Source organism: Phodopus roborovskii, unplaced genomic scaffold, assembly GCF_943737965.1.
Source record: "Phodopus roborovskii unplaced genomic scaffold, PHOROB, whole genome shotgun sequence".
Lineage (NCBI taxonomy): Eukaryota > Metazoa > Chordata > Mammalia > Rodentia > Cricetidae > Phodopus > Phodopus roborovskii.
The window spans coordinates 11,894,204-11,906,255 of NW_026126407.1; the positions used below are offsets into that span (position 1 = coordinate 11,894,204).

Consider the following 12,052-nt stretch of genomic DNA (forward strand, 5'->3'; position numbering starts at 1 on the left):
AGGAGGGAGGAGGGACAGTTGGTTCCCAAGTTATGAATGGAGTCACCCCTCTCCCTTGTTGTCATGCAGCCCACAGACTGACCCAGTCCCCAGCTTTGTTCCTCTCCTGGAACCCCAGAACTCCATCCCTGACTCCAACACTGTCTGGACTCAGATGGCAGCCGCCCAAATCCATCCCTGTAACCTGGGGGGGCCCAGGCAGCCTAGGCTGGTGTCAAACCCTCAAAAAAACGTACAAGTGATAACAAAATTTTATTGTAAAATAAGAAATCGGTATATAAAAGGGGGTATGGTATAAAAAGGGAGGGGGATGATAAATGCAGAAAGGCAGAGTTCAAATAAACTGATCCTGAGCGCAAGGTGGAAAGAAAATGGGTCGTGGTGGATATGGACCCTATGAGAGCCCAAGATAGAATCTTACAGGGTGTAGGGTGGGGTGAAATTTCATTTTAGGTGCCAGGGTCCAACAAGTGTCGGGATAAGATTTCGCTGGGCCAGCAGAGACCTGGCAACTACCAACCCATTCCTCCAACAGGGGCCAGGAACCAGCACCCCTGTTGTAGAGGGGGCTGGGTCCAGGCCACAGGTAATAAAAGGTATGGAGGGGATAAGTATCACAACAAACCCTGAGAGGCAGGTATGCTCATTTGCATTTTACAGCTATTCAAGTCAGGAGAAAGTAAACTCAGATGGCTTTCTTAGAGAATTGGGCGGGGCCTCACCATGGCACAGGCCAATTGCAAATTCCTATTGAGGATTTTCTTCCTCTCCTCGGGAGTCAGAATCCTAAAAGCAGAGGGAGCTGGTGTAGCTCACCACCCTCCCCAGACACCAGAGATGACAGATCAACCCAAGCCGGAGTTCAAGCACCCAGTGACAAAATGGTGGGAAAGGAGGGGGGTGGGTGGCTGCTGATGGGGGACAGGAGGCAGAGGAAGGAAGTCAGTCTGAGTCAGGCCCCTCTCTCTTGATCATTGGTTTTTTAAGACGGGAGGCAGACGGGCCCTTCTTGGACTTCAGGTAGCTGTAGGAAGACAGGGAAGAGATGGTGTGATAGGGGCCAGCAGTCGGGCTTTTCTCCTTGATCAAGTCTGGAAGGCTCTAGGACGGAAGCTGGAAAAAAGGGAATTTAAGATGGTCTCTACCATGGGTAGGCGTATTCACAGAAAGCGTTGAAGTACTTCTGCAAATCAGTTTATCTCCCCTGCAGCCTCCATCACCTGAGACAGGGCTTGCTACATAGCTCTAGCTGGCCTGGAATTATATATATGAAGCCTTCAAACAAGCAAACAAACATTTATTTATTTGGTGAAGGCTTCGAACTTCCAGTATCTTCCTGCCTCTGCCTTCCTTACTGAAGAGATTACAAGATTGTGACACCATACCTTGTGGTCCCTCACCCCACTTTATGAGGAAACCAAGGCTGAAGTGGGGGATAAGCAGACCTCACAGGGCCTATCAGCACTTGGCAGGGTAGATTAACCTCAGAACCCCAAAGTCACTCATCAAGCCGAATGGGTCTCCTGGCTTCTGCCACAAGTCAGAGTTGGAGAAAGGTCTGGGTAGGGGTACCACAGCTGGGAGCTGCCCCAGGCCACTCACCTGGAGTGAGCATCACTGTCCTCTGACCCCTTTGAAGCCTGAGCATCCTTCAATTCCAAGGCCTCATTCAGCTCTTGGAACATCCTGAAGCGTTCATGACCGCGGATCTGCAATAAGGGCAGAGGGGACAGGAGCACTGGACAAAGTCACAGAACCACTTTGGTGCTTTTAACAACTTTCCTTCTCAAAGCTGGTCTCTAACTTAAGATGGCATGACTTACAATTGGGGGGGGGGTTTATGATAGTGTAAAAGGAACAGGCATTCAGTAGCAAGTGTTTATCAAATTTGGGTCTTTTTCAGTTATCAATAACATAGTAGGAAGCTCTGCTGATGCTGGTGAGAGACAGCAAGCCACCACAGCTCTCAACAGCACATGCTGACCATGAGGTGAAATTCAGTCTGGGAGATGCACTATGTCGCTGAGCTGGAGTCAGGTAGGTTAGGTGGGTTAAATGCACCATGCCTGCCACCGGGATCCCACCCAGGGCCTGGTGCATGCTAGGCAAGTATTCTGAAACAGCTTTGTCCCTCAACCCAAATGCCCTCTTTTTTTTTTTTTTAAAGATTTATTTATATGTATACAGTATTTTGTATGTGTTCCTGAGGGCCAGAAGAGGGCACCAGATCTTATTACAGAGGGTTGTGAGCCACCAAGTGGTTGCTAGAATTGAACTCAGAACCTCTGGAAGAGCAGCCAGTGGCTCTTAACCACTGAGCAATCTCACCAGCCCAAATGCCCTCTTTTTAATTATTTTTTCTTGCAAGCTTCAATTTGTAGCAACCTTCCTCAGTTCTGAGGATATGTGTCTGTCAGCCACGCCTGGCTCCACACACATTTTTTGACAAATGGCATTTTTAACTTATGAGTTTGCTGGGACATGTTCCCATTTTATGTAGGAGAGCACCTGTATTACGGTCTAAGTTGGTGTTCTCAAGTTCGTTATAACCAAGAGCAGCTGTCTCTGAGGCACTCGCTGCCCACTGAGCGTGAGCGGACACCAATGCCACAGGCAGAGACAAAGCAGCTGAAAGCTGTGTTTTGTGAACTTAGAACTTTAACCTGGCAATAGTACTAGCTTGATACATGGAAGAGACATCAATAAAGGCAATAGCGGACACATCCTATCTTCGATATGCGACTCTCCCAACCTTGATACCTTCAGGGTGAAATATTCTCCATCAAGTGTTTTTCTCTTTGGCTGGGGAGAGGAGCTTGTGTTGGCAGGCAATGCTGTGAAAAAGGAAAGCAGAGGTAAGAGAGTAAATCTGGGGTGACGCTGGACCTCCTCCTCCACCTTCTTTGCCCTGCCTGCTTACCTCGTTTAGCACTCTTTGGGGGCAGCTCTGGGCAAGGTTCTCCCTTTTTTTGGAAATTTTTTTCCTCTGTACGGCGGTCTCTCCCAGGACAGGCACAAACACGAACCTCAAAGCTGTTCCGTCCCAGCAGGTTCCCACTACCGGGGATGAGAAGGAAAGCACAGACAGTAAGAAAGCTATTCCTATTCCAAATGTTAGTTGTTAGTAAACCAAAGACTTCATTTATGCAAATATGGCAAGAGCTAAAAAGGGCCAGGCATGTGATTGTGGGTGGAACCATGGAGCAGACAGAGGCTGGGGAGGAACATGCTAAGTTGACAAGACCCCTACCTGGGGTCTTCTAGTGTGATGATGGTAAGGATAGGCCGCCGGTTCATGCCCCCCATGCAGGAGCTATTACACATGTAGTTGTAGTGGATGGTGGTACAGTCAGAGCCAACCTGGGGGAGGACATAGGACCCAAGTGAAGCCACTCCCAATCCCACCACAGGGACCCTATAGCAATCAGGAAGGTCTATAGCCCCTAGAAAGTCTCAGTTTTAGTTATAGAGTAGGGATATCCCGCCGGTTCTGCACACCTCCCGGAGAAGCAGGGTGCTAGATGAGAGGCAATGGGCTGGAGATAGGGAGCAACACTTGTTTAGCATGTGTGAGGCTCTGGGTTGCATTCTAAGCACAGTGATAAGGGGACAGGACTCAGCCTCTCTACCTCCCACCTGAGTGGCCAGTGACAATCACCTCTGGCTCCCCCCACCCCCAGATCCTCTTGTTAAAGCAAACCTCAGGCTGGGCACAGTGGTTCACACCTATAAGCCTGAGGCAGGAGAGTTGCTGCAAGGTCAAAATTAGTCTGGGGTAGAGCAAATCAAACTCTGTCTTCAAACCAAACCAAAAGAACAGACCTCAGGTGGCTCATATGGTACCACCACACTGTGCCGAAAAGTCTGCCTGTCGTCCAGGTATTCGGCATGCAAATTTCCTTCCACTCGGATAAGATGCTGAGGAGGAGCCAAACCTAAGAGCAATCAGGAATGTCAGAGGCTGGGGAGACCATAAGCAACTAGTTCTAATCCCACAGCCAGGCCACAGTGCTAACCATCGCTTTCGGAGGACCGCTCATGGTGAGGGCAGCGTCTTACAACTTCGGTCATGTATTGTGACTTCTTGTAGATGGCCATGGCACGGACACGGGTGCCAGGTGGAGGTGTGGCGTTGACCCACAGCTGCACAGGGCATGTTTTTGCCAGCTGGCAGAATAGCTTATTGAGGGAAGGGGAGTACTGTAAAAGAGAAGAAACAATGGAAGGTCAGGGGGCAAGCCAACTAGTGAACCAGGGTCAGAGCGGGAATCTGAGAAAAACACCAGCATCTGGATGCCAAGCATCGTGGGAATGCGCAGCCAGCAATGACAGAATTGGGAGCTACACAACAGAAGGCTTAATTTTTTTCCTTTCTTTTTCTCTTGTGTTTTTTTTCGAGACAGGGTTTCTCTACATAGCTTTGGCTGTCTCTGTAAACCAGGAGGGTGTCCTTGAACTCAGAGATCTACCCGCCCCTGCCTCCCAAGTGCTGGGATTAAAAGCCTGCATTGGTCTCTCCCTTTTTTCCTTGAGAGGGGAGGCCTTGAACCTTTGCCTAGGCTCCCCAGTGCTGAAGTTATAGGTGTATGTCACCCCACTGAGCTCTATTTTTGTTTTGTTTTGTTTTTTGAGAGTCAGGTCTTGTTATGCTGCCCAGGCTGGCCTTAAGCAATCCTGCCTCAACCTCCCAAACAGCTGGGACCACATCATTCATATGCCACTGAGCCTGGCTTCAGAAGATTATTTTCAAAAGCCAAGAAAGGAATGTGAGGAAAGAAAGTTCTATGTCCCCTGGAGAGATGCAGAGAACAGAAGGATAAAAGGCAAAAGTTCAGGGGGAAATTAAACTCTGCGACATACATCAAAGTCCATTGGCTAAAGAGGAACCCCAAAACCTAGACAGAAAAAACAGACATTGAAAGGTCACGTGAAAGTCAACATCTCTGAGCCACTGACCGTGCACGTGACAGATTTGGCTGTCCCCGACTGCAGGAAGCCCAGACGGAAACCATAGTGGCCGTGGTAGGTTTTATAGGACGGGACGGAAGATGAAAGGGGCCAGGGGGTGGCTGGTGCCGGGGCCACTGGTGCAGGAGTCTCGGTTACAGGGTCCTCTGCTGCTGTTGCTGCCCTTTGGAGCGTCTCACTTGGGTCTTCTAACCAGTCTGCGACATTCTCAGACATCTCAGACAGGAACAGTTCTTCAATGGAATCCGATGACGGCAAGGTGGGCTACGGAACGACCAAAGAAGAAACTCAAAGCTGTGTTCCCAGTCTCCTACCAGAGCAGCCACCAAACCCTCAGTCCCTTTGTGCCCTGGTCCTTACCAGAACATTGTTTGGAGGAAGTCTGCAAAACAAGACAAGAGCGGAGAGCAGAGTTAGCACTACTGATCACTTAAGCCAGGCTGCCCTCGAACTTGCTATGTAGTTGAAGATGATCTCAAACTTTGGATTCCCCTGCCTCTACCTCCCAAATACAGCGATTCAAGACACCCACACCCATCACTATACCTTGTTTTAGCTTCTCATAGGCCTTTGTTATCAGATAGGGTGTTTGGATTGGGGGAGGATGTATACAGTGTGTGCGCGTGTGCGCGAGCGGCACCTTAGGGGCCCCATAAGTGCACTCACAGTTTCCACAGGTCTGAAAATGTCTCCTGACTTAGAGGGAGCTCGATGCTGAGATCTGACTGCGACTCGTCCATGGCAGCACCCGAGAAGTCAGCCAGGCTTCTGTGAGGAGAAAAGTGAGAACCGGATGTGAGACAGTCTGTGAGGCACCACTTCTGGGGGGAGCAGGAATTGGGCAGCTCTTCTGTCTTTCCTCAGGTTGTCTGCCTCTTAGCAGAGCCTCTAACCATATACCATCTTAAGGGAAAGGTAGCCACAGAGGCGCTTCCCACCCCCACAACTCTACCCTTCCCCTTTGGAGGAGGGCACCTTCCTGACTCCCCCATCACTCATCTCACACAGGGCTGCATGTTTCAAACCCTCTTCGTGGTAAATCCCCAAGGATGACCATCAGTGCCCCACCTGTTCCCTCGGGACAGGTCCCCACAGCCCTCTCTGCTGGTTCCTTCTAGAAGAGAGGTTCCTGTTTCTATTCTCCCTATGGCTATGAGGCAGGCTCTTCTTTCTCTTGTGTGCTATAGCTCCTCAGGAATGCTCAACCGTACCAGCTAGTCTCCATCCAGCCATTCCATCATGGTCTTCGCAGCGTTAAGGTATGTGGCCATGTAGCTATTATCTATTATTTCACTTCCTCCCAGACCAGCTTTCAAGTGGCCCCACTAGGACAGCTTTAAAAAACAGAAAAATTATGTCCTCATGTAAACATTTAGTTATTTGTTGTAAGTGAACTTGTGTATGTGCCAAGTCATGAGTGTGGAGATCAGACGACCACTTGTAGATTTTAGGTTTCCCCTTCCACAGTGTGGGTTCTGGGGATTAAATTCAGGTGTTAGCCCCCTGGGACATCACTCATCCCCTCCAGGACCACGGCTGTTAATACTGATTACTTCCTCCTCATTTATTTAGGGTTTTGAGAAATCTCTTCATATGGCTTATCTTATTTGTCTTGACTGGTGGCCTGAAAAGGACACACAGAAGGCAGTTGAGTGAGCTTTTATCAAAGATGGCTCCCGAAACCCAGGTCAACACAGGCTCACTCTGCATAGCTTCCCTGCAGTCAGTGAAGGCAAAGGACCCCTTCATTCTGAGTTCCAAGGAAGCCATGGAAAAGGGTGAGGGAGGCCCAGCGCCTCTTCAGATTAATAACTAAAACTGCAGACACTTGATCCCACCTATCTGAAACGGCTACATGTTGGTCATTTCATTTACTTGAGATTTGGCCTGAGGTGGAGCTCAGACGTAGACTATTTACGAGCTTGTGAAGCCCTGGGTTCAGCACTCCCTCACCCCCCCCCCCAGTACCACATGCACACACACACATACACATATAAATGGAGACATGTGTGCACACATGTAAATGGAGAAAGTACCTGACACAGCGCAAGAGCCCAGCAACGTTAATATGACCTGCCTCATTTGTTCTGTGAGCTAGTGGGGTGTCTGTGCTATTAACTGCTCCCCATTAATGCAAATTCACCTTGCCAGGGAACTCTGTGATATGCATGTACTGGGTGGTCGCCAAACGTCTCAGTCTTCCTTGGAGATCGCCACGTAGACGCAGGAGGTCTCCCTGCTCTATCACCCAAGTCACTAATAGTAATTATGTTTTCAGTGTTTCCTTAAAAAGAGCAGTTGCCACCTGGTGGCGGCGGCGCACGCCTTTACTACCAGCACTCTGGAGGCAGAGGTATACGGATCTCTGTGAGTTTAAGGCCAGTCTGGTCTAAAAATCGAGTTCCAGGACAGCCAGGACTGTTGCCAAATGGTCAGGGAGGCCGGATGCTTAGGCAAATGTTGGGTGGGAAGGAAATAAACCTGGAAGACGCCTGTGCTACTTTCTGGGGCTCGGCTCACTTGATCCTCTGAGAAAGCTAGGCAGGTAGCCAATGACAGATGGAGGAAGTGTTAAGGGAATTACAGCACTTATCCAGGATTTTCAAGCTTGTACTGACACCTGCCATCCCTGAATTCAGAAGGCCGAGGCAGGAAGGCCACAAGGACCCACCGCTTGTCTATGGCAACTTTCCGACCTACCAAACCAAAGCAAACAACCACCACTAGCGCCACCGCCACCAAAGGAAGGGAGCCAGGGAAGTTGGAAGCCACACCCTACTCCGAACAAAATTCTAATGTTTCATTCAGAGTTTAATATAAAAATCTTCTGGAACTGGCTGGGTAGCTGGGTAGCAGAGTTCTTGCTTACTATGTTCGCGGCCCTGGGTTCAACTCCCACCACTGGAAAAAAAAAGGGCGGTGACATATTGTTGGTTCTAAAAAGTAACAAGGCAGAGTCTGGGATAGCTTAAATAAAGCACACATCTCACTACTCAGCAAAACCACTTTGAGGTACACTTCCTAGAAGTGTACAGCAGGAGGTTTGCACCAAAAAGCACTGTCAGCATTACTCTGGACATGGAGCTAGGAGAAATCACAATGGAATCCATTGGTAGGGAATGCACAAATAAAAATGTCTTTCAAAAAATGCTTCAGAAACCTACTGGGCAAAAAATGCAAAATACTTCATATAAATCAGAAAATGCATGGGTCTATGACTGGAAAAGGCACTTGCTACCAAGACCAATCACCCCACAAACTCGTACACACACACACACCAGCTGAATAATACAAGCAGACCATTATTTTTTATTTACTTTTGTTTTTTATTTGAGACAGTCTCTGTAGCCTGGCTACATGGCAATTCATCTGCTGCAATTTCGTAAGTGTTGAGATTTTAGGTGTGAGCCTCTACATCTGTGTTAGGAGTCTCCTTCCTTCCTTGTTTTTCAAGACAGGGTTTCTCTGTGCAACCTTTGTTGTCCTAAAATTTGCATTTGGTTTAGGTGGTTTTTTTTTTTTGTTGTTGTTTTTTTTTTTGAGACAGGGTTTCTCTGTATTGCTTTAGAACTTGCTCTGTAGTCCTGGCTGGCTTCAAACTCACAAATATCTGCCTGCCTCTGCCTCCCGAGTGCTGGGATTAAAGTCGTGCACCACCACTGTCCAGCAAGACAAGGAACTCTGTTCCTGAGACTATGTCTGACCACCAGAGAAGGCTTTAGCTTCATTAAACAAGAGGGTGGGGGTAGAGAGTGTTCATACATTGTTTATATAACTAAAATGTGGAAACAAGAGAGAATGTTAAGTATTTGTTTGGTAAATTTTCAAACAGCCGTGTGTAACTCTCTCCTGCACTAAGACTAAGATACTTGGTTCATTCTACCAGCCAAAGACAAAAAATAAGCAACAAAACAAAGGAACAACCCAAAACCAAACCAACACAACGTAAAGATAGGTGTCTGCTGTTACCTTCCCTCCTAAACATTTACCAACCTTGTTTAGGTCTGGAAGGAGTCAAAGTGACTTTCTCTAGTGAGTGACCACTTTAGCACCTTGGAATATATTGCTCTTGGAATTTATTCTGCCGAGACAGTCTTGGTGCATTGCTGACTGGCCTTAGCTGCCATAGTGCTCGACTCTAGGCACTTAGTTTGCAGTAAGGCTTGTCCCACACCCTATCTCTTGTTGAAGGGCTCACAGAACTTTAACAGGAATAACAAAGATTACTATTTGATTCCAATATAGCAGTCCTTCAACAAATCACATTTGGTCAAAATGGATTGATTTATCCTTTGTTTTTATGGTTCTGGGGTTTAAACTCAGGGCTTCAGTATGTTAGGTGAAATACTGGACCACATATATCTCCAGCTCTTTTTTCCTCCCTGAGACAAGGAGGTCTTGTCATGTAGCCCAGGATGATTTTCAACTCCTGGCAATCCTCTTGCCTCTGCACCCTGGGAGTTCTAGAACTACAGCCTGCAGTGACCCTTTCATCCCCTTAGGTCTGATTTGCTAACATATGCTAATTTCTGCACTCTGAACTTGAACTTCAGTTCCTACTTCTCAAGTGTTTTGTACTGCTCAGGCTGATCTTGAACTCCCTGTGTCTGGAACTTGAGATCCTCTTGCTTCCAAACTGCTGCCAGCATGTAATGTAGTCCTGTGTCTGTGCTGAGTGAGTATCAACACATTCAGCTCCTCTTTTTGAGACAGAGTACCCATCCTCCACTCCAATCTCTGGCACTAAATTATTCAGAGACACTGAAGAACTTTGTAAATAAAGGATGCTCTCAAAGTTGTCTTTTTGTAAAAAGGTGAACAGAATTTACATATATCTCCATTTGTAATCAGGGGGCAGGGCACCCTGTTTTGCTTTAGATTGGGATCTTTTTACATCCTGGAGATTCTGAAGTCAAGCCCAGTCAAGAGATTACAGGGGCTGGGTGGGGGGTTATCAGCATAACAAAACGATCCTGGACTACTGGGACCGTGTGGACTAACCTTCACCTCCTTGTGTTCCCTTCAGGTCTAAAACTTCAAGGGCAGTCATTTGTGTACTTCTCTGTAAACTTGAATTTCTAGTCTTCCTCTGAGTTTACCTGAAGCCACGAAAAAGAAACTTTTTTCCTACCTATTATTCACTTATTCTTTAGACTAAAATCACTAAACCTTCAGAGGGACCGAAAGACATGCACTCCCCCTTCTCAAGTGCTGTGTGGAAACACTACTTTTACCAAAAAAACAAAAAAGACATGCACTATGTCTGGTGCTCGACAAGCAACTGCAATACAAGGACCCACTCTACAGATGGAAGATCCAAGAGCAGGGAGTACCAGGGAATACATACATCCTGGCAGTCTGGCCACCTCTCCCTAGAACCGTCCTACACTGGTCGGCTGCACTTAGGACCTCCCGGCGCCCCTGACCAAGACCCTCCCCTTCCGCTTTCAGGACGTGAGGAATGCGTTCTGCGAGGGAATGGCTCACCCCAAGACCGGATACTCGGTAATTTGTTTTTCCGGCACGAGCAAATGACTTATCTTCACACTCTATTAAATAAACACCTCCTTTGCAAAAGTAATAACCAAGTAATCCAGGAAAATGCGATGATCGAGGGTAGCAGTTTCCCTCCTCAAGCACCAGTACCAGCCAGGAATACATTTTTACTCGTTTCTACTCCCCTCTTGTCGAGTGAGCGGTGAGCTGCTCCGAAAAAAAGAAACCGGAAATGCTCCTGCAGGCGGCAGAAATGCAAACAATAACAGGGTCGGCGGGCCTTTCAGACCGAGACAATTCGGTCGGGCCACGAACGTAAACAATTCTCACTGGCGAGACTGACAATTTTTCTTCGGCTAGCAGGGTTGGGGTGCGGCTGGGGGAAAAAAATTCACTCCAGGAACAAAGGTCCGGAAGTTGCGGGACCTTAGCAGAAAAGCTTCCCGGATCACCCCGATTTAATTAAGGAATGGAGCCCGAGATTTCATTAGGATGCTATGGGCTCTAAAGTCTTAAACTGTGAATCTTGAAAGATCCCACATCACAGTGCTTTGTGCATGTTATTTCTAGGGCTTCCACCAGCCAGCAGCGAGTCGATAAGTGCATATATTGGGTGACGAGAGAAAACCGCCGTCTCAGTGGTCCCCAAATTCTTTATGTATTTCTCAGGTGTTTGGCTGGTTGGTCCTAGCATCACCATTATCTACATCATATTCAACATTGCATTCCTGTTCATCTCGCCCGCCAAGTTTCCATTCCCCCATCTCGTCCAACCTGAGTACCTCCACTGCCCCACCCCCAAAACCCCACGATTCTCTCTAGCCTCATATTATGCGAACCGAGAGCTGGTGATTCAGAGAGGACTCATCAGGCTCACTCAGTGACTTACCAGGTCTTCAGGGGTGCGTGTGACCCTGCTGGGAAGTAGGTTCCGGACCCGGACGCCAGGTGCCCCCTGATACCAATAGCTACCTGCAGCCAGGATGGTAGACTCCAGCACAAAACTTTTAGTCAGTAGGAGCACATGGGAGGGGAAAGTCCCTATCCCAGCATTCCTCGCGAGACTGCTGGCACAAAGCTGGATATTCGCCATGACAAGTAAGGGCAAGTCATTCTGTGGGTGGAGGGCAAGAAATGGAAGGGAGGGGCAGTTGCAGTCAGGATTCTCTCTGCGTTGTTGCTATCCACAAGAACGCTTTGTGAAAAGTACTCTAAGATGGAGCTGTAAGCACAAAATTGGTGGCAACCGTTTCGGGAGAGCGCTGAACACTGCTCTTTCCTATCTAGCTGTATAGATAGAACCGTCTTCTTTTTGGCTTTTTGAAACAAGGTCTTTATAGCCAGGCTGGGCTCGAACTGCGGCAATCCAACAGCTTTAGCCTCCCACGTACAAGGAAGGATGAGCCAACACGGGCAGCTGTTTTTTTTTTTTTTTTTTTGTTTTTTTGTTTTTTTCTTACCAGCTAAAATGTCACCTTAGAAAGGCTTTTCTTAATATTTCAATATAACGTGTTTTCCAAGATACTTCATAGCACACCATTTTCTTTAATTTCCTGCACAGTCCTTATCACTATCCGTGAAGATTGTT

At 47.8% G+C, this 12,052-nt stretch overlaps 1 protein-coding gene across 2 annotated transcripts; it reads right to left on the reverse strand.

The window, feature by feature from the left end:
• Positions 1–233: 233 nt before the first annotated feature.
• Positions 234–11,521, reverse strand: Tp53 (tumor protein p53). 2 transcript variants are annotated; one of them, XM_051180252.1, is made up of 11 exons: positions 11,354–11,521; positions 5,635–5,736; positions 5,329–5,350; positions 4,957–5,232; positions 4,017–4,200; positions 3,823–3,935; positions 3,251–3,360; positions 2,921–3,057; positions 2,761–2,834; positions 1,603–1,709; positions 234–1,024 (listed from the first exon to the last, which is right to left on the reverse strand). In XM_051180252.1, the coding sequence occupies exons 2-11, from the start codon at positions 5,706–5,708 to the stop codon at positions 943–945; spliced, it is 1,179 nt and encodes a 392-aa protein (XP_051036209.1). In that variant the 5' UTR covers positions 5,709–5,736; positions 11,354–11,521; the 3' UTR covers positions 234–942. The 2 variants fall into 2 exon arrangements, with proteins under 2 accessions (XP_051036209.1, XP_051036210.1); XM_051180253.1 differs by having other exon boundaries at positions 234–1,101.
• Positions 11,522–12,052: the final 531 nt, after the last annotated feature.

What these genes read in the sequence shown, in the direction of transcription:
- Tp53 (XM_051180252.1), bottom strand. Translation starts at nt 5,708, where the DNA reads ATGGACGAGTCGCAGTCAGATCTCAGCATCGAGCTCCCTCTAAGTCAG. An exon ending in GAGAATATTTCACCCTGAAG is followed by an intron (nt 1,710 to 2,760) that starts GTATCAAGGTTG and finishes CCCTTATTGCAG; the next exon opens with ATCCGCGGTCATGAACGCTT. An exon ending in GACAGTGATGCTCACTCCAG is followed by an intron (nt 1,025 to 1,602) that starts GTGAGTGGCCTG and finishes GTCTTCCTACAG; the next exon opens with CTACCTGAAGTCCAAGAAGG.